At 43.3% G+C, this 22,102-nt stretch overlaps 1 protein-coding gene across 6 annotated transcripts in view; it reads left to right on the top strand.

The window, feature by feature from the left end:
- The window catches only part of SMARCAL1 (SNF2 related chromatin remodeling annealing helicase 1), a 62,780-nt gene that overhangs the window by 19,559 nt on the left and 21,119 nt on the right, over positions 1–22,102 (top strand). For 4 of the 6 annotated variants that reach the window (XM_077829892.1, XM_077829894.1, XM_077829891.1 and 1 more), the window contains exons 8-10: positions 3,059–3,217; positions 5,211–5,276; positions 15,671–15,811. In XM_077829892.1, coding sequence (XP_077686018.1) covers positions 3,059–3,217; positions 5,211–5,276; positions 15,671–15,811 — 366 coding nt within the window. The remainder of the gene's footprint in view (positions 1–3,058; positions 3,218–5,210; positions 5,277–15,670; positions 15,812–22,102) is intronic. The other 2 variants (XM_077829895.1, XM_077829897.1) reach the window with 2 other exon arrangements.

Raw genomic sequence — 22,102 nt, 5'->3', positions numbered from 1 at the left:
CAGGGACAGGAGAGCATTCAGTGAGCACCTTAAAGAGACAGTGCACGGCATCTCTCAGAAACTTCCCCAGCAGCCCCCCTCCCCCCCCCCCCCACGTATTGTTGTTACTTCTTGGTACTTCCTGCAATGCACATATATTCTCTGTAATTTTATTCTTTCAAAGTGTGCTGTTTTAGTTTTTTGATTAGTCTATGCATTTCATAATTATTATTTCTCTCTTACACTTAAATTTAATTCTTGGAGTAGTGAGTTCGAAAACACCTAACCTGTCCTGGCTGGAGTAATTATCCCAATGATAACTTTTAAAAAATTTATATTTAGGTTTTTTGTTTCTACTGGCGGCACACGTCCGCACATTACCTCGGTGCACATAATGAAATTTATTGAGCACATGGATGGAAAAAATTAGAGGGAACATTGGTCAGGACCTGGAGATGGGTGCTCTCAGGGATTGGAAATACACATAATTGAAAGAAAGCAGGGCTGCAGGGCCTGTCCTCAGAGAGCAATTACTGTGCAATTAAACAGCCTGTGCTAGCAAGATGATTTTGTGGCATACTTTTCTTAACTGTGAAATGTTCATTAATGCTGGGAGAAAGTGAGGAGTAGAAGCGCTCATGCCTTTAGGCTAATAAGTTTCATGCCTGACTTGGTGGGGTTCTTTTTTCAGCAGTTCACTATGCTGACGGCTGTAGAGTAAATTGGTTGGATTTTGTTGTATGGTGGGACCTTCGTACCACAACAATTTGTTCTCTTTTTCCCCTGCCATTGGTATAACAAAGCACCGGGCACTCAGCCAAGCTACAGAAGACACATCTAGATTTTCACCTGGGTTGTGAATGAGGGAGTAAAATTACTTATATTTGGGATACGGAGGAGGAGGCAGCAGTGGCATCCTTCAGAGGCTGGTGAAGATCTGGGCCAACATTTTAAAAAGTAGCTATTGATTTATCTCAAATTTTGGGTGCCCAGCTTGGAATGTTTTTGGTCCTGATTTTCAGTTGCACTTGCAACTCTAATCCTGTTCTGGATAGGCTCTTATGCTGCACGTGTCACCGGGGTATCTAAGCACCTTCTGGTCATGTATTGACGTGTCACATGTTTTTTGCTCTCTCATCTATTCCTCAAAGGGAGAAGTGTGTGCCGTGGAACGTTTTATTATTGTAGATTTAAAAAAAAACAAAAATCCAGGTAGCTGTGTGTATATGTTAGAGACGGCAAGGTCAAAGAAATTCACCTTGCACTTTGAGTGGAAGGTGTTGAGTTTTGCGGTGGCCCTTAGTTCCTGTGGAAGTTTATTTCATAGTCTCAGACCAGCCCCCGAGCGAGCTCTGTCTGTGGCAAAGATCGCTTTACCCTTTATTATAGAGAGTTTCACTGTGCCAGAGAAGTGCAGTGGTTGACCATGGTCTTTGTCCCAGAGCTTTAGGCTCTCTTAGGTGGCACTCGATGGGCTGAATCCTTTGGAGTAAGGACTGAGACCTTGAACTTGAGTTGAAATTCTGTGGGGAAACTAGTGTAAGAACAGGTTTGATATGCTTGCAGAAGCCGGTGTTGCTGTGGAGACTGCTGCAGTGGTCTGTAATAGTTGCAACTTCCAGAGCGCCAAAAGCTTCATGCCCAAATCTGTCACATCACTGTAGTCCAGCTGAGAGGTGACGAAGGCGTAAATAACTGAGGCCAGGTTGGGACAGAGTTTCGTAGCCAACTAGAAATGATAAAAAGGGTTACTCATGGATGCTGCTATGAGAGTGCTCATTGTCTACAAGGAATCTAGGAGCCATCTAAACCACAGATTGAATTAACCAATTGCGTGTTTGTGAACCTTCAACCAAAGGAAACTGCCCTGTGCCTACCATGCTTTCCTCTGCCCATCAGCATTACCCCTGTCTTGCTCGAGTTCAGCTTCAGGCAGCTGCTCTTCATCCGTGGGCTGATCTCATCCAAGCACTAGGCTCTCTTGGTGGTAGTGGTGTGGTTATATGTGGTAAAGATAGGTAGAATTGTGTGTCATTCTCTTACCGTTGACACTAGAATCCATGTCAACTGCCCAGTTCACACAGTGGTTTTATGTAGCTGTGTAGTAGGACCCGTGAGAGAATTGATCCTTGTGGGACTGCACAAGTGAGGGGTCTAGTGGCAGAGACATGATTTTCCCATTGTTACTCTTTGGCTGCATCCCTGCAGGAAGGACTCAAACCATGTTAGCGCATCGCCCAGACCTCCGCCACTTCTTTCAGGAGAGGCAGCAGTATCTCGTGGTCAACAGCACTGAATGCTGCAGGGAGACTAAAGTAATTGAAATAAATGGGAACCTTCATTGCTCGGCACCCGAAAAAAAATCTGTCTCAAATTGGCCACCCAGAATCAGTGGCCCCTTTTTGAATATTTATCTGCTGGTTTTCATGACGAAATGTGAGCACACGTATTTCAGTTGCCACCATAGAGCAGCAGTCAGTAGCTCCGTTAGGCTGGTTCTTAGAAGGGAAAACAGACCTTTAAAAGACCTGGAGAAATTGTGTTCGTCTGTATCATGGTGCAAAGTTTTATAAACCTTCCTGCGGTGTAAAATATTTTCTGCTTGTAAGTCCCTGGCTTTCACAGCTTCATGTTTACTGTTGGTGTGGGCGGAATAACAGTGAATCTCTCTACTAAGAGTGGCCATGCTACTCCGTTGCTGCTCTGGCTTTTGGGCACAACTAGGAACCTTGGTAGACAATCACGTTCATTTCTGATTGCAGCCAGAGTTCTTGCTGAGTAAGAAGCAAAGAGAAAGTAGGCTTAGATCTTTCTGGTGGAGGGAGTGTGGTGTAGTTCCCAGAGCATGGGATTCCACTTCTGATGCCTGCTCTTCCAGTTACTTGGTGCGTGGTCCTGGGCCAGTCACTTAAACATTATTAGGCCCATTCTCAAGTTGGTAAAACTGAAGCACAAACTGGTTATTTCCAAAGATGTGGTTATGAGGTTCCATTATAGCTTGAGAAGGTCTTTGGGATCCTCAGAGGAAAGAAACTAGAGATGTTCAGCATCCTATTAATCACTTCTTCTCCTTTCTCAGGCATTTCATAGGTGGCTTCCCTCACTGAGCCCAGAGGGCACCAATGTCATACTGACAGGCAAAGACAACCTGTCAGCAAAACTGATAAACATAATCAGTTTCGACCTCCTCAGCAAGATGGATAAGCAGCTCAAAGACACTTTCCAAGTTGTCATTATTGTAAGTAGCACCCCTAGTTATTTAAATGGGATTAGGAGGCACATACATGCTGGATTCTCCTGGGTTGTTAACAGGCATTTCTTATAGTGACTGGATGCTCTACACAGCAAGTTGTATATCCTTCTATATTCAACCATGTGTTGGCTCCAGGGCAATCTCCAACTGTCACTAGTACATGTAGATATATATGGGGAGGGTTCCTGAAACCTTTTCAGATAAGGTTTGCTGCTCCCCTGCTCTGTACTACTTATCCTCCTCTCCAGCTCCTGAGACCCTGATTCTTCCCTGCTGGATGTGAGCAGCTCTCATTGACTGTAAGGGGAAGATAGATGTTTCCTGTGGCTGGAGAATAGAGTTCCAGAAATGCTCTGTTGGCAGATCAATGGGATTGTGTTTTGCCCAAAGAATGCCATAGTGAAAGTGTTTTGAGGAAGGGCCATGCCTTTGACTGGTTTTCATAGAATTTTACCATTGGTGACATTATCTGCGTATCCAGTAAACCAAAAAAACCCTCTTGAAATAATGTTCAGAGTCTGGTCTAAAGCATCAAAATGCAGCATAATCAAAATCAAGGTTGACACTACACGCTTCAGTTGGACTATTTCATTGCAAGTGTGTGTTTTGCTTTTTGTGTGTGTGCAATTTCTGTGATCTCTTTACTTTCATTGATGGCTCTATAATCTGTAATTTTCAGATACCATAAGGATAACCATTATAGAAAACCCTTAGGTAGACTTCAGCTCTATTCCAGTTAATTAAAATAAATAAGTGTGTGTGTGTGTATATATATGTATATATATGTATGTTTAATGGGACCCTTTTAGAACTCATTGCTTCAAATCCAGCTTAGATCAATAGTAACCAAAAAGTCATTACACTTTGATGTCTGTTATCTTATGTGAAATTAAGTGTTCTCAGCCTGGTTTTCAGTGAACAAATGTTTCTGTCACAAACAGCATCATGACTGCTGTTGTTGGCAGTGTCAGCAGAGAGGATGAGAACAGACTGGGTGCTGGAGACTGAACTTTTCTCTCACCTCTGTTGATTTCGTAAGGGTCCAGGCTGAGACATAGTGTCAGGATGGAGGAAAGTCACATTGTCACTTCTTGTCTGGGGATAGAGGATCTCTGACTCTAGAGCAATCAGTCCGGTACCTTTCATCTGCACTAAATTGGCAGATATTTTATTCATGCATGTGTGTGTGCAGATTCAAATCCTGGCTATGTCCTGTGGATCAAAATGGCCCCACTGAGTGTTTAGCCTCCCTGCTTTTTTATTTCTAGTCCTCCTCTGCTGTGATAATAACATTACCTTATTGCTAACCAGGACTGTGAAAGCTGTGCCTTGCAAGCTAAGTGGTGTATCATCCTCTCTACGCGTGGCTGCTCACTCATCCACACACGTCAAGATGAGAATGTACCCTTTGAGGGTGCCAATTTCCTCAGCGTCTTTAAGTTCTGCCTAACTACAACAAAGGAAAGGTAGCCTATTCTGCGAGTGATGTCTCTCAGTCGGGAGGTTATTATCCACCTGGAGAGCCCTAACAGCAAAACAGTTGGTTCCTAATTAGATTTCCGTACTTCTGGATGCTTTTCATTAACCCCTTCATTTTAGGGAGGAGGCACTGTATGGGGCTCCCCATGAGTTTTGCATTTAAAGAAAGGACACACAGTAGCAAATGAAGATCAGTGGTGGAAATTCTTTGCCTCTTTTCATTTCTTCTCTCCACTTGCTTGCTTGACTATGATCATTCACGATTCATGTCTTAATGTTTTTCCCCCCATTCCTGTTAATTTGCAGGCAGTCCTATCCGCTTTATGATGGTTTCACATTCAGAATATGATGTTGGCCAGCCCAGAGACTGAAATCTGCCTGGGGATGATAGGCTTGAAGTATTATGCAGCATGGGATGCTGGGAATTTGTTCTTTATCCCAGAGTTGAGCTATGACTTAGGGCTTAGCTCTATTCATTTTCTTGCCTGTTTTGTTTCAGGATGAATCTCATTTCCTAAAAAACACAAAAACTGCACGATGCCGAGCTGCAATGCCTCTTCTTAAGGTGTGTATTCTGTATGCCAAGCTTTCATCAACTTCCTCCTAGAGACTCCTAGCGGTATTGCTTTTGTATACCTGACGTAGGAACCAACAGCCAAGTTCTGTTACAGGGGCAGAATAAATCCAAGTAACTTCTTTGATCCCAAGTTACTTTGGGCTTATACCAGTGTAACTAAGAGCAGAATTTGTCCCCAGATCTCAACTGCATGTGTGCATGCACGTGACTGGCAGCAGGGTCTAACGGAAAAAGCTCAGGAGCTCCCAATTTCTAATCCCAGTATTACTACTGACTTGCTTTGTGGCCTTGTCTCAGTTTCCCCATCTGGAAAATGGGGATAACAATATTTCATCCCCAGGGTGTAGTAAGAATGTATTAACGTCTGTACTGTGTATTTAATGAGGCAAGCACCATGTAAGCACTTAACATTTATTACATGCAATAACTTGGGGCTCTTAAGTACTGCTATACTCCAATATTGTTTATTCTAGGCTCCTTCTTCCCTGGCTTTGTGCTAGGACCCTATGTCCCAACACTGCTTACTTCCCATCTGTTTGTGCAACTGGTGTTTGGAGCAGCCAAAGCTCCATTGCTGGTAGAATTTATATAATTGAATGGAGCAGTGGTGGGAACTGACTGGTACAGCCCAAGTTTTTGCTAAACAGGTACATTTGTTCAGAAAGGTTGAGAACTACTACAGTATAGAATACCAATAAATACATGCACACACCAGATTTTTTTTAAAAAAGCCTTTTAACTATTTCAGGTTTTCCTAACGTACCACGTATGTAGAACCAAACCTACACTCAGCGTTGCATTCCTGGCGCCTGCTGTCTCATCAATGACAGACCACCGTGCCTGTGGAACAAAGGCACTTCGTAGTCTGCAGTAGAGAAGGGGCTCAGTATCTTTCCTATGAACGGTGGTTGGCAGTAGTTGAATTCATCTGTGGGTTTAGGAGACCTATGCTGCTTTTTTGCTGATTGTAGTGTTGACTAACCTTGTATTCTGGAGATTCGTAATGACATGTTCGCATGCTGAAGGTTTTTTCTTGTTGTTCTAATTATGATGTTCTCCATGAATATGTAGATGGAAAAAAGGTCAAAATCCTGTTTTCCTTTGGTTTTGAGACTTCAATTGGAAGTTGAGCACATGGTGCAACTTTCTGTGCAAACTGCAATAAGTAAACCAGGGCACTTTTCCCGTTGTAGCACTTCTATGTAAAGGACAACGCCAACTCCTGTGTGCACACCCCTCCCCTGTGCTGGTTGGAGCATCAGACTTGCTCAGCTAAGTGTGTGTGAGAGAGAGCACACTTGATTCTCTTACAACTAAAGGAGATTCTCCTTTAGCTCAAGTGACAGGGCCCTGTGCTGTTGGATGGATTTGAGTTCTGTCGCGGCTTACAGTTATGTAGTCCTGGGTGGACTACAGATGTGTTGTGATTTCATCAGATGGTTCAATTCCCAGTAAAGTGTCTTCTTTCCTATTTTGAACTGTGTGAGGATCAGCTTTCAAAACTTGTATCATGCATCCTGCAAATAAGGTAAAGAACCAAAGATTGGTCTCCTTTTAGAGTGCCCCATGTCCTTTATTAACCTATTTAGAGTTTACAATTTTACACTGATCACACATATTGGAGAGCTGATATTTCCAAACTTGTAAATTTCAGTCCTTTGAAGGTACATTGATTTTTGTAGTGTTCAACTTTCAACTGAAAATGGTATTAAGCAGGGAAATGGAGGCCAAAATATGGGGAAAAAAACTTTATATCCAATGTCCAGGTGAATGCCATTTTGAGGCTTTGGTCTTTTGATTTATGGTGCAAATATTAAATATTTTCTCACTTAAAGGAACAAAAAAGTGAGGTTGTCTTTAGTTAAATGTTAATCTTTTTGCAGCTGTAATCCTAATATGCATCAAATAAGCACCAAAATTGCTAAATATAACAAAACCTCAGGATTCTAAATATTTAAAGTGCTTTGTGATTGTTGGATAAAAGGGTTAGATAAATACACATTTATTATTAAATGTTTTGGGACCTGGGGTGAAGGTCTCACTTCTGTTCCTGCCTGTTTAGGCCATGTGAAAGGATCAGAGCAGTGTGAAGTAGTCTGGTGCAGGAACTGCAGAAGAGGGGTCCTGACACCGTCTCTCAAGCCCTGGTGTAGGATCTGAATATGGGAATGCTGTGTATTGCAGCCCTGCTGCTGACACTGTGCTGTGGAGGCAATGGGAAGCCCTGGGATGCTGCTATAATTTAGAGAGGCCCCTAGAGCTGTCTGAAGCCTTTGTCTGCTCATAAGTTTTTTGCTGCTTTAACTATGCTGGCATGGTTTAAATCAGCAACCCCTGCAAACCTCAGATTATGGCTACATTTCGAGCTGCGGGGATGAAAACCAGCTTGAGGAGACATACCTGTACACTACCTCTGATTGAGTTGTTGCTAAAAATAGATTTCAGAGTAACAGCCGTGTTAGTCTGTATTCGCAAAAAGAAAAGGAGTACTTGTGGCACCTTAGAGACTAACCAGTTTATTTGAGCATGAGCTTTCGTGAGCTACAGCTCACTTCATCTGATGAAGTGAGCTGTAGCTCACGAAAGCTCATGCTCAAATAAACTGGTTAGTCTCTAAGGTGCCACAAGTACTCCTTTTCTTTTTGCTAAAAATAGAGTTAGTGGCCAGCGGTAGGAGGGGCTAGTTGCCCCGAGCACCTTTCTATAATCTGGGATGAGCATGTGCTCAAGAGAGCTAGCCCATCCCGCCACTCTGTTTTTAGCCCACTAGTTCAGAGCTAGCACAGGTATGTCTCAAGCTGGGAATCACCCTCACTCCCAGCTCAAAGTGTAGATGATCCATTACTTATTTTGTGGGCCTCTTTAGCCCCCTCAGGATCAGGAGTGCCTAATCTGCCTTTGCGCCCTTGGCTGTGAGTTCCGCACTGTGCCTCTTGGAGAGGCAGCACAGAATCTCATTCTGGGCGTTTAAGCCACTTTCTCGAATAACAAGTAGATGGACATCTTCCAAAGCATGAATGCTTAGATTTCAGCTGATTTATGGGAGAGGGAAAAAAACATCTAAGAAATGTGATCTCTGCTTCTTATTTGCTATAAATATTTATACGCCTTTAACCGCTACGGCCAGATTTAAATTGAAATGTTTCTGAGGCTGATAGCGTCCTTTCCATGGGTATTTAATAAGTCCTTTTTAGCGTACTAGAATCTGGTGCTGTAGCTTCCATATTACAGTGGGAAGTAAAATTTAGAAATTTGTTACGGTGGTTTAAACAAAACTGCACAATAATCAGATTAAATAAATAAAGATTTAAGTTTAGCATGAATTTGAAAATTACCTTGCTAGCAACAGGGCTGAATATCTTCTTCTGAAATGCTTCGCTGTGGATTTGTTTTAATCTTTAATATCTTGAGGTCATTGATCATTTTTCAGCATAAAGTGGTATTTTTTTCCATATCACTCATCTTTTTCTGCTCTGGTGTAAATGTTGCCATGGAGCTGGCACAGGACAGCGATGTATGGAGTTTTCCACTCTACCCACATATAAAACATGTGACTGAAGTCTCACTGTTGTGGATTGGGAGAAATAATCATTCATATAAATGACTATGTGTCTTGGTCTTCTGTATTGTACACCAGAGTCATGTAAGACAGATTTTGCTGCTTCTCTATCAAGTGCCGGGTAGGGAAGGGTTTTGTTCCCCACAGTTTGGCTGAAGAAAGGGGGCCTCCTGAGGCCCCTGAGGGCAGACTGCGTTTTAATATAGTACTTTAAGCAAACGGGATACACAGAATCGTAGGACTGGAAGGGACCTGCACTCATGGCAGGACTAAGTATTATCTAGTCCATCCCTGACAGGTGTTTGTCTAACCTGCTCTTAAAAATCTCCAGCGATGGAGATTCCACAACCTCCGCAGGCAGTTTATTCCAGTGCTTAACCACCCTGACAGTTATGAAGTTTTTCCTAATGTCCAATCTAAACCTCCCTTGCTGCAATTTAAGCCCATTGCTTCTTGTCCTCCTTAACCTCTGAGGATAGAACAATTTTTCTCCCTCTTCCTTCCAACAACTTTTTATGTACTTGAAAACTGTTATGTCCCCTCTCAATCTTCTCTTTTCTAGACTAAACAAACCCAGTTTTTTCAATCTTCCTCATAGGTCATGTTTTCTAGACTTTTAATCATTTTTGTTGCTCTTCTCTGGACTTTCTCCAATTTAGCTACATATTTCCTGAAATGTGGCACCCAGAACTGGACACGATACTCCAGTTGAGGCCTAATCAGCATGCAGTAGATCGAAAGAATTACTTCTCATGTCCTGCTTACAACATTCCTCTTAATAAATCCCAGAATGATATTTGCTTTTTTTGCAACAATGTTACACTGTTGACTCATATTTAGCTTGTGATCCAGTATGACCCCCTAGATCCCTTTCTGCAGTATTCCTTCCTAAGCAGTCATTTCCCATTTTGTATGTGTGCAACAGATTTGTTCCTTCCTAAGTGGAGTATATTGCATTGTCCTTATTGAATTTCATCCTATTTACTTCAGACCATTTCTCCGGTTTGTCCAGATCATTTTGATCCTATCCTCCAAAGCACTTGCTCCCAGCTTGGTATCGTCCGCAAACTTTATAAGTGTACTCTAGTCTATGCCATTATCTAAATCATTGATGAAGATATTGAATAGAACTGGACCCAGAACTGATACCTGCAAGACCCCACTTGATATTCCCTTCCAGCTTGACTGTGAACTGCTGATAACTACTCCCGGGGAAGGGTAGGTCAACCAGATATGCACCCACCTTATAGTTGCTCCATCTAGATTGCATTTCCCTAATTTGTTTATGAGAAGGTCAAGTGAGACAGTATCAAAAGCCTTACTAAAGTCAAGATATACCACATCTACTGCTTTCTCTCCCCGACCCCCCAATCCACAAGGCTTGTTACCCTGTCAAAGAAAGCTGTTAGGTTGAGTCTTGACAAATCCATGCTGACTATTACTTTTCACCTTATTATCTTTTAGGTGTTTGCAAATTGATTGCTTAATTATTTGCTCCATTATCTTTCCGGGTACTGAAGTTAAGCTGACTGGTCTGTAATGCTGCGGGTTTATAGATGGGCACTATATTTGCCCTTTTCCAGTACTCTGGAATCTCTCCCATCTTCCGTGACTTTTCGAAGATAATTGCTAATGGCTCAGATATCTCCTCAATCAGCTCCTTGAGAATTCTAGGATCATTTTCATCAGGCCCTGGTGACTTGAAGACATGTAACTTGTCTAAGTAATTTTGTCTAAGTAACTTGTTCTTTCCCTATTTTAGCCTCTAATCCTACCTCATTTTCACTGTCATTCACTATATGAGACGTCCAATTGCTACTAACCTTTTTGGTGAAAACTAAAACAAAAAAGTCATGTAGAATTATGCCATTTCCACCTTTTCTGTTATGTTTCTTCCCCGCACCCCTTTGAGTAACAGGCCTACCCTGTCCTTTGTTGTCTTCTTGCTTAGCATGTTTTCTGGTTACCTTTTATGTCTCTAGCTAGTTTAATCTCATTTTGTGTCTTGACCTTTCTAATTTTGTCCCCACATCTTTGTATTATTTGTTTATATTCATCCTTTGTAATTTGACCTAGTTTCCGCTTTTTGTAGGACTCTCTTTTGAGCTTCAGATAATTGAAGATCTCCTGGTTAAGCCAGGGTGGTCTCTGGCCAGACTTCCTGTCTTTCCTACGCAGTGGGATAGTTTGCTCTTGTGCCCTTAATAATGTCTCTTTGAAAAATTGCCGGCTCTCTTCAACTGGTTTTCCCCTTAGACTTGCTTCCCAGGGGATCATAGAAGATTAGGGTTGGAGGAGACCTCAGGAGGTCATCTAGTCCAATCCCCGCCTCAAAGCAGGACCAACCCCAACTTAATCATCCCAGCCAAGGCTTTGTCAAGCTGGGTCTTAAAAACCTCTATGGATGGAGATTCCACCACCTCCCTAGGTAACCTATTCCAGTGCTTCACCACACTCCTAGTGAAATAGTTTTCCCCTAATATCCAACCTAGACCTCCCCCACTGCAACTTGAGACCATTGCTCCTTGTTCTGTCATCTGCCATCACTGAGAACAGCCTAGCTCCATCCTCTTTGGAACCCCCCTTCAGGTAGTTGAAGGGTGCTATCAAATCCCCCCAACGCGTCTCTTCTGCAGACTAAATAAGCCCAGTTCCCACAGCCTCTCCTCGTAAATCATGTACTCCAGCCCTCTAATAATTTTCGTTGCCCTCCGCTGGACTCTCTCCAATTTGTCCTCATCCCTTCTGTAGTGGGGGGACCAAAACTGCCAAAACAGGCCCCCATCTTGCAGACATCTGAAAATGTGCACCACCTTACTCACATGAGTGAGATCAGTGAGCCTGTTCATGAGAGTAAAGCTACACATGTGCTCAACTTTGCAGGATCAAGGTTACAAGGGAGGAAGTGGAAGCAGACATCCGTTTTACACCATAGGAATCTTTGGCTAGATACAATTTTTTTAAAGTCATATTTCTCAGTCTCTAACAGAGTTCTTCACTGATGACACACCGTGATGCTTCTGAAACCCGTTCATGTTCCATTGAGACCTTCCCCAGTTCCCACTGCCTTGTGATGTCACATGCAATTACAGAAGAACAAAACATGTAACATTTTGACTTTTGGGAGGAAGTGGAATCATTTTCAGCAGGGGTCCCCAGGAGAATCCTCCGTGGACGAAGTGGCGGAGTTTCAGTCTGTCCCAGCAGTTTGTTTTCTCTCTGTTGTACATTTCCCCTGTATCTTCATAGTTTTAGACAATTTGATAGTATATGCATTGTTTATCAGTTATAAACCATGAAGAAAGAGGCTGGGGGTGGGCCTATAGGGTATTATGGAAGTCCTGAAGCTACATGTAGCTGTAACTGCAGTAATCTGTGTGTGCGCTCATTTCAAAAGGAATGTTTAGAAGAGAGAAATAGGTCAGAGTATATTAGCTAGTGCTGAAACTTGAAGGTAATGGAGAGCAAAAAAGCCCTCTTTCCAGTGGAGAACAGCTAGCTCCTTTCCCATAGGCATTCTGAATCCATGGGGATAGAATAAATTAAATTAAAAATCATCACACTCCTGTCTGCAGGAATCTTCAATCTCAGGGGCCGAGAGAGAGAGAACCTTGTTTTGGAATCACAGAAGACTTTGGCCCTCCAGGCTTATGCTAGATCTTCGGTTCTGGTTTCAAGAGCTTGTGATTCCCCCCCCGCCCCGTCTTCCCATCCTACCACAGCCAAATTCAACCACTGCCATTAAAAAAATTCTCTTTATTTTGGTATCAATTATACGTACTAGGGGGAAAAAAATCACTTGCAATATTTATATTCGTGGGATTCTGACTTCAGGCTAGTCCTGATACAACCCGGGCACAATCCAGAGAACTGTCTGATTGGAATAGAGAAACCTATTCTCGAAAGCCGCTTCAGCCACTGCCCGTATCTTTCCCCTTCAACAAGTCTCATCTCTCTCAGGCGATTCTGCCTTCTGCATTAAAATTGTCATCAGATTCTTCATTTGCGTCAGGATAATATTCTTTATATGTTAATCCGCTCAAGAGGACAGAGTAAGCAAGAACTGGGGACTTCAGTAACTGTACATCCAGCCCCAGCGTTGATGAAGGGAAAAGGTATCAGCCTGTTAGTGTATGGCAGGGCTCATTCTGTGAAATTCATTTAGCACACAGAGAGCCATTGTATGCAAATGAGGCTCTTTGCATGTTCAGTTAGTTCTTCGTGGCATAACCTCCCCCTTTCTGCACTTGGAAGCAGTTGGGTGCTGTGTTTTGACCTCTAAGCTGAGTACCTGGTGCAGGGTGGGAAACACTTCATAAATTAGTCCTGGTGAAGTAACTTTTGGAAATGTTGCCAAACCTATGGAACTCTTCTAATGACGTGTGGGGCATCCTTTGTAAAGTACTTTGAGATCTACAGATAACAGAATATCAGGGTTGGAAGGGACCTCAGGAGGTCATCTAGTCCAGCCCCCTGCTCAAAGCAGGACCAATCCCCAACTAAATCATCCCAGCCAGGGCTTTGTCAAGCCTGACCTTTAAAAACTTCTAAGGAAGGAGATTCCACCACCTCCCTAAGTAACGCATTCCACTGTTTCACCACCCTCCTAGGGAAAAAGTTTTTCCTAATATCCAACCTAAACCTCCCCCACTGCAACTTGAGGCCATTACTCCTAGTTCTGTCGTCTGCTACCACTGAGAACAGTCTAGATCCATCCTCTTTGGAACCCCCTTTCAGGTAGTTGAAAGCAGCTATCAAATCCCCCCTCAGTTTTCTCTTCCGCAGACTAAACGATGAAAGGCTAGATAAGATCTAGATATTATTATTATAAGCCTTATGACTACCTTCTTGGATAGATAAGGGCTTCAGGACAAGGTGCAGGTTCCCAATAAACAAGGCACCAAGTCTGGCTTCCCTTGCACAGTTTCCCAAGGACAGAGCTACAAGAATAGCAACAGAGAGTGTGGGGAGGAGAATGCCAGTCTGGAAGGTTAGGATCCAGATGCTGAGCGGCGTTTTATCTAAAGCTGTGTCAACCTGGCATGGGCAAGGACCCCCAGCGGGCCAGCCTTTACTTCACCACGGTCTTCCGGGGATATTTAGTTGGTGGTTCCTTCATGGAGCTGTGAGCGCGGGCGTACGGCTGGCACAGTTCATGGATGTCCCAATGCCTGCCCTTTCTGCAGTGATTAGGAGACCCTGGCCCATGCCTGCCCCCAGTGCGACATGTTGCAGCCCCTCTTTCAGCTCTTTCAGAACCTCCTGCTTAGGGTGTGGTTGCACGTGACCTTGTCAACCTCCTGCTGGCACTGGCCAAGTTGGTCATCCATCAGTCCAGGAGAGGGAAGCTCAACGGAGAGGTTCTCTGTGAGTATGGGGCCTACTTTTGGCTCTCTGGGCAGAGTTCCTCTGGGGTGCGTCCACTGACTCCTTTGTCAGGGGTTCTTTACTTAGTGTCACCAACTGGTACTCTCGTTTTGAACCTTTGACCTCTACTCCTGTCTCTGTTTTATCGTTTGTTGTCCCACTGAATCAGATGTGCTCTGTGCCCCCTCCCTCAATTGAGGTGGCTGGCCTTCTGTTTATTCACTTTATTAAAAACCTGCTTTTTATGTTGGTGAGACTTTTCTGACCTTAGCTGTGACCACATCTCCCACTCGGATCTGCCTAATAAGGGAAAAAAATCCCACTTACTTCGACTTCAGCCTATAAATATCTGACAAAGAACTGCTGAATTAATTTCCGGTAACTGATAAGTGAGCCCTTCTTCCTCCAGACTTGGTCAGCGAGTGAATGAGTCAGTCCAGTGAATAGATTTGGGCGACTGGTAGATCTCGCTGAAACGATAAAAGAATTTCATTTTCTTTTTCATATCAGTGTGAACGAGCTTTCAGTATAGATGTCATTCAAGAATCTCTTTGTATTTTAATGATCCTGCATTAAAGCATGCAGGAAATTGCAAGGCATGTGTAATTTAACTATTGTCTGTGAAATTATAGCAGTGGAAATTCATAGCTCTCTTGCAATAAGGGGATTAGCTGTTGGAGGTAAGAGGGCAAAAGTGCAACTTGAGGATTTTATGTTTATAAAATAGAATTTCTCTTCCCTTTGTGAATCTTTTTATTTTAAAGTACTGACTTTCCCCAATTGATTTATTGCATGCAATTTTCCTGCATGACTGTTGTTTATTAGCTATTAGGTTTTGACATCTAACAGGCTGCTAATAGAGCCACCAAGATTGGCAGGTTGGCCTCTTCTAGCCCTGAATCAGGCAGTATAATTTGCCTCTTACAGTTTTGTTTTTTGTTTTTTTTCAGTCAGAAACTTTTCTTGTCCCCCTGCCTCACTTTTGTGTGTGCAGGACAGAGTATATTTATGGCTTGTTGCGGCCTGCTTCTTGCAACAGAATTTATTCTAAAAGCGAGGATGCGCCTTAGAGGTGTGTGAAGCCTTCCTGTGAGATCTGATGCTGATGGGAGTGTTGAGCCCGGGTTAAGATTTGAACATGCATGGGGGCGAATGCCAGTTGCCAAAGTGCCGAAATAAAAATAGACTTCCCTTTACCTTTGAAACCAGGGCTGACAGTGCGTTGTACTCCCTGCTGTGGAGATCGGAAGCCCTTGTCCTCAGACCATCTTGACATAGCAAAGGCCAGGAGTGTTTTGAAGATGATGCACTCCTTCCTTAGGAGAGTTGAAACAATTGCACTTGACCTTTGTTTTGTGGGTGAGATTTATGGTTCGCAGAAGCTGCTTAAGTGATTTCCTAAACTCTGCTTGTGTTTTTATCTGTATAACAATCGTGTTCAATTTTGTTTTTGCAGGCTGCCAAAAGAGTGATCTTGCTGTCGGGAACTCCTGCCGTGTCACGCCCCGCGGAGCTTTATACGCAGATTGCGGCTGTCAGACCAACTTTCTTCCCTCAGTTCCATTCCTTTGGACTCCGCTACTGTGATGCCAAGAAGGTACTGGAGTGTATTATCTGTGAGATGCTAGCCTAGTGCATGTTCATGTGATCACAAACAGCTGTACAGATCTGGCAGGCTACTTATTTCTTTGCCAAAGTGGAGACCCTCACCCCACTTCTGCTCCTGCTGTGTGTAGCCTCTGCCTGTAATTTTAGGAAGAGTCTCTTCTCTTCCTCACAGCAGTGTTTTGAAAGCTCTCATACTGTGAAGCATTTTGTGCTGCGTGTAAACTGTGTACTTGGGCTGGGGAGAAGCAAAGCTACTCAATTAAAATCTGCCTCAGTGAGACCCTGCCTTAAAAGACCAAAAGGCAAATCAGTCATCACAGCAGTAAGCAAGTCTGATATGAGAGGCTCTGACCCTGTGGTGTCCGACTGTGATGAGCGGCTGCTGGTTTGGGCTGACCATCTGGAAACCAATTTCTAGTCCCATGTATGTTAATGCTAGTTTTTAACAGCCTGAGGAACTTTATGGTTTGAGCACTGGAGCCCTGCTTTTGCAAAGTCCAGAGGCAGGGGAGCAATGGAGACTATAAGCCACCTTTGTGCTCCACCCTCTCCTGAACTTGGGACCGCCTGGCTGGGGCCTGGCATGTATTAGAATAGTCTAAAGGCTGCCTAAATTTATGCCAGCTGCCTCTGGCTCCCAAGGGCCATTATAGCAGCTATGGATCAATCAGTCACAGCCATGCTGGCAGCCAGGAGGGGTGTGGAGTAGGAGCCCCTACAGCAGCTCTATGCCACTTGCTATACAAGGGGAATTCTCTGGTGCCTGGATGCATAAAGTTCAGGGCTGCTGTGTGCTGGTGGAGCTGGTCTTTGTAGTAACCTGGTTATTTCTTTGGCTCATGAGATGACCAGGCCCTGATGATTTTTTTAATTGGTCTGGTAGGTGCAGAGACAGGAGCCAATGTCACTGCTAAATCCTGAAGCAGAATAAGAAAGTGAATTGAGTTGAGCAACAGGAGTCTTCTATGCCAGCGTATCTTTCATGTTAACTTTTTGCGTCCCCCAAAATATATATTTGTAATACTTAGCTCTTGGTATAGAGAATCATGGTTTAGTGGCGTGAACACAGGACTAGGGGCCAGGAACACCTGAGTTCTAATCCAGGCTTTTACATGGATTCCCTCTGGAGCCCTGGTCAAGTCACTTAACTTTTCTGTGCTGCGGTTTCTATAAAATGGAGATAATAGCTTCTTCCCTCCCATAAGGATTTGTGGAGATCAAACCACTGCAGGAGCAGTAGAAGATAACCCGTGTGGGTGCTAAATGTCATCCCTATAAGTCATAATATGAACTATATTTGTTTTGCTTTACATGGTTTGGTATTTTGTCAGTCTTTGGAGTACCTAGCACTTAGCGGGTCCTCACCAGAGAGCTTTGTACCTGAATTCCATCCAAAGTGGCTACTGAGTCCACATATCCTGATCATACATTTGAGAGCTATGTGTCTAATAATCAAAGCACCTACTCTCTCTTTGGGGAGAGCTTGGTGCCAGTAGGGATGCACAAGTGCCCTGCACTTGACTAGCCCATTGGCTTCAGTGGTAATGTATTGACACTGTTGATTTAACTTAAGGTCACACTACATGGGGAGTCAGGATAGCGGGCCTAGCCTCTGGTTTCTGTAAGATCCCTGCAGTAGTGTTAGCAAAGTGCAGCATACCTGGCAGAGAATGGAAACCTCCCATTTCCCCAGCCACACTAGGATCTCTCGACACACGTGTGATGGTTCTCGGGGTACCCAGGACTGAGTCACCTTGTTACCTTTAGCGAGAGGCAGTCTTTTTCTTGAGATAGTTTGGCATCAGCTCCCTGACACTGCCAGCCTTTCAGCCACTCAAGCACTCTCCTCTGGGCTTATGCGAACCCTTCCTTTGCCTTGTAGGTTAACAGTAGGTGCACCCCAGTACCCTTGAATCATTCCCCTGTGATATCCACCCCTGATGCTGGCTACCCTCAAAAATACCAGGTCTGCTGTCTCAGAAGGAACAGTGTACACACTAGCTTGTAAGATTCATCTCAGGACCTGCACTTTACTTAACACCACAGCCCTGAAATATATTGATAGTGAAAACAAGAATAAGTTCATTATCAAAGTGTAGAGATTCTGGAGATGAGTGAGGATATTGGAAACAAATGGCTACATATAAAACAAAATCATAGCACAAATCTTTTTAGAGACTAAACTCAACTATCAGGTTAACCTCCTGTGTGAAGAAGTTTCTCACCCAAAGTCTTTTGCAGTGTTTTTCAACCAAGGTAAGCTCAGATCCCATTTTCGTGAATGTAAACACACTGCCCATTTAATAGATTTCTTTGCAATCTACATATACCCCCAAAGTTCATTCTCTGTCCTCCGAGACAGGATAACCACCTGTGGCTTGGTTTTCCTGTGTGCTGCTTCCCTGTTGACGTAACATCTCTTTGTTAATATCTGACTTTGTATGTAAATGGACATTCATCATGTTAGTTTATGACACTTATTTTAAATCTGGACTGAGAGAGACATTTCTTACTCCTATCTGGCTGAAAATCTGTTTTTCACTTCTGCCTTGACTTTCAAGCTGTATTTTCAGTATAGTGACATAACCCCTAGTGTAGTATCTGAACATACCGTTTGCAACAATATTAATGACCAGTGTAAACTCGGCTTTTATTTAAGTCTTCATGTGACAGTCTTTGATGAGGCAGAATATACATATCAGAATTGGGATATTCTTGGCATTAAGGGGTTCTCGGGTTACAACGTGGAGCTCATTCAGAGGGGCACTATGCATTCAGCATATCTTTAATGTAGCTCCTTAATTCTTCCTTTCTGAGCAGCGTCAGTAGCTCTGCCAGGGGGGAAACAAGATGTGGCCTAATCTCTCTGGCTTTCTGCAGTGTGGAAAGGCTGAATGGTGGTGTGGTGTTCCATAGACCTTTGGGGTAGGGTTCCACATGACCAACTGTTGCTTCAGCTACAAGCCATTTGGATCTCAGGTTGGAGATGGAGTTGGACGAAGAAAACCGAGTTGAAGGAAATAAAATAGAGCTCCTCACGTACCTGCTAGGAGTTCAGTGGCAGGAAAATATTAAACTGGGTCTCATAAAGGTCAGTGCTTGAACCACTGTATAAATGAGCTTGCAACCTACAGTAAAACCAGCAGGAAGGGTCACCATTAATTTCAACTCCCTGTCTTAAACGGCTGCTGCCAAGCATCCCCAAGGTTTCCATTACAATTTTGTTTCATTGTGAAAGACCCACTTTTACTAGGCAGCTGAGTATTGCTGCTCCTTTAGACCGGTCGCTTGAGACAGGTGGTGCTGTCGTTAATGCTGGTGAATGATAGCAGCGACTGCAGTGAGCCTAGAAAGAATTCAGTCAGCCATTCTGCAAAGAACAAGAGGCGCTTTGTAACTGGAAAGCAATGTAGATGAGATGTGAGGGAACCGAATGAGATTTCTGCATGTTAGGATCGTAAGTAGTCCATGAAGATGGTGGGGGACAGGGCAGGAAACCTGGGGGAAGTTTGTTGATCTGATATAAAATGACAATGCGATTTTGATTGTTCGGTTGTTTTCTCTTGGTGTCAGGCTGGCTTTGGTGTAAATCTCTGTAGTGAGAATAATTCTGAAGGTGCTGAGGAGAGGAGGCAGAGCCTACAATCGGGAAGGGAAGCCTCTGAGGATGCAGGGTTTTGGTAGTTCTGAGCTGACTTGCCCTCCTCAACCTGAACAGTGTGCCTGACCAGACGGGGCCCTTCTCTTCAGTGTGCTCTGATCCCAGAGCACAGTAGGGCAAATTAAGAACAGATCAGTTTGACCTACTTTTAATGGGCGTGTTTTGTCTGTGAGAGTGGAACTTAATACATGGCCTGCAGCCATGCCTCCCTTACGGTACGTGCTCTTTGGACCTCACAAGGTCGGCACGGTCAGGCCTGGTTAGTACTTGGATGAGAAACCTCAAAGGAAAATAGCCAGTTGTTGCAGATCAGGAGGGAGCCAGTCTCTCAGTATAGCACTGGGGGTGCCATGCTGCAGGTATGGCCTTTTTAGCTGACTCAACCAAGGTCCTGGCCATTTTTGGTTCCTTTGCATTCCTCGCAATAGTAAGGCTTTTGGCCCGGTGTCCTGGCCAGATTCCAGTTTTGGTAACTGTTCTGCCTCCCTAAAAATTCCTCTTTTCAGTTTTGACTGGAAGTGGTGGGGGGGTTTACTAGTGGTGGGGTCCTAAGCTGCTGGTGTGGCATTGCTGTGCACTGTTGAAACAGATGCTTCTTAAAACCGCAGAGGCAGCTAGGCTGTGGCGGTGAGTGGAATTAAACGGAGCAAGAGAGAGTTTGAAAAGTGTCTTGAAACACGTTGGAATGGAAGGTGCTATATAAATGAGTTGTTATTAATAAACCCTGTTGTAATGGTTACATTAAACAAAAATTGACAAACCTGAACCATTTAATTTAAAATAAAATCCTGGCAATTCAGGATTTAAAAAGAATTGATTTAGTTTCGTGACAGAAACTTACAAATCTCTGGCAGATGCAATAAGAAAAGATATAAAACAAGAGTTTTATTGGTTTATGATCCAGTTCCTTGGCACCTCTGCTTTTAAAACTGCAACAAATGAAATGTCATCTGTTTTGTTTACAAGCTCAGCTCAACTCAGTTTCTTGAAGTAGAGGCTGTGAAGCCATTTTTCAAACTGTTTGAGGTTGGCAAATAACAAATAAAAAAATTAAATAATGTCTAGATCAGCATGTGCTCTGCATTTGTAAGGGTTTGGCAGCTTCTGTTAATGCGGTAATAAATTTACTAACTTGAGTGAGATGCTTTAACACTTTGATAAGAAATTCACAGTTGATGTATTTGTTCTGGGATATTATGGCCCAAAGCCAGATGTGTGTGTCGGCAGAATAAACTTGTATTCATTTTTTCCTCTGTCTTTCAGTAGAAGACATCAAAGTATGTTTTAATAATTCTAGTAATAGACTAGTTTTATACACCATGTCCTATTAAACATATTACCATCATGTTCTCATGTTAACTTTATATTTTTTTAGAATGACTTTTTCAATTTTCAGTTTTCTAGAAATGACCCATCAGAACTCACTGCTAGGATTAGTTATTAAAATTCATGTATAGATATGATATAGCGATAAAGTTACATAGTCAAGGGGCCTTATTTGCTACTGTGTGACTCCAGTGTGATGCCGACGTAACACCATTGAAATCAGTTGTGCAACACTGGCATCTTCATTGGCTAACTGTCAACAGAGCAGGTACAATGTGATCAGTAGTAACGCGTGATGATTACGGCAGCATCCTTTTCTTTCCTACCCCTGTGCTTCTACCCGAAGCAGCGTCATCCACCTCCAGATGCCATAAAGGATTTCAGTGTTTATGGCCCACCTGATTCCATCCCATCCCATCCCAGATCTTATACTCCTCTTCTCTCATCATAGTATCTGTGTGTCTTCCAGTCATGCAGTAAGCAATATAACCTACATCTGTCATATGTGGTTCATTCTCTCTCTCTCCGTCTCTTCACCCCCCCCCCCACCCACCTGGGGGAGAATTGTGTGTGGAGTGTTTTATTTTGGCAGGTTTTTTTTTAAATGAACATGCTAGTCTCTGTGTGTGTTTAGAGAGGGTAGGTTGAAGAAGTGTGCCTGACTCTTGGGGCGGAAGATGTGGGGTTTGTGATGGACCTTAGTTTCTTAGCTTGTAAGCGCCTTGGGGCAGGGACTACCTTTCTATTCCGTTTGTACAGCACCCAGCACAATGGGGTCCATGACTGGGGCTGCTGAATGCTACAGTAATTATAATATAAATTTGTTATAGTCAGATAATAAGACAGAAAATTATCATATTGCCTCTATATAAATCCATAGTACGCCCACATCTTGAATACTGCGTTCAGATGTCGCCAACCGATCTCAAAAAAGATATATTGGAATTGGAAAAGGTTCAGAAAAGGGCAACAGAAATGTTTAGGGGTATGGAACGGCTGCCATATGAGGAGAGATTAATAAGACTGGGACTTTTCAGCTTGAAAAGAGATGATTAAGGGGGGATATGATAGAGGTCTATAAAATCATGACTGGGGTAGAGAAAGTAAATAAGGAAGTGTTATTTACTCCTCCTAACATAAGAACTAGGGGTCACCAAATGAAATTAATAGGCAGCAGGTTTAAAACAAACAAAAGGAAATATTTCTTCACACAACGCACAGTTAACCTGTGGAACTCCTTGCCAAAGGATGTTGTGAAGGCCAAGACTATAACAGGGTTAAAAAAATAACTAG

The sequence above is a fragment of the Eretmochelys imbricata genome, chromosome 11, assembly GCF_965152235.1.
Source record: "Eretmochelys imbricata isolate rEreImb1 chromosome 11, rEreImb1.hap1, whole genome shotgun sequence".
Taxonomy (NCBI): Eukaryota; Metazoa; Chordata; order Testudines; family Cheloniidae; genus Eretmochelys; species Eretmochelys imbricata.
The sequence above is the reverse complement of the archived record's forward strand: the minus strand, read 5'-3'. Positions and strand labels throughout refer to the sequence as shown.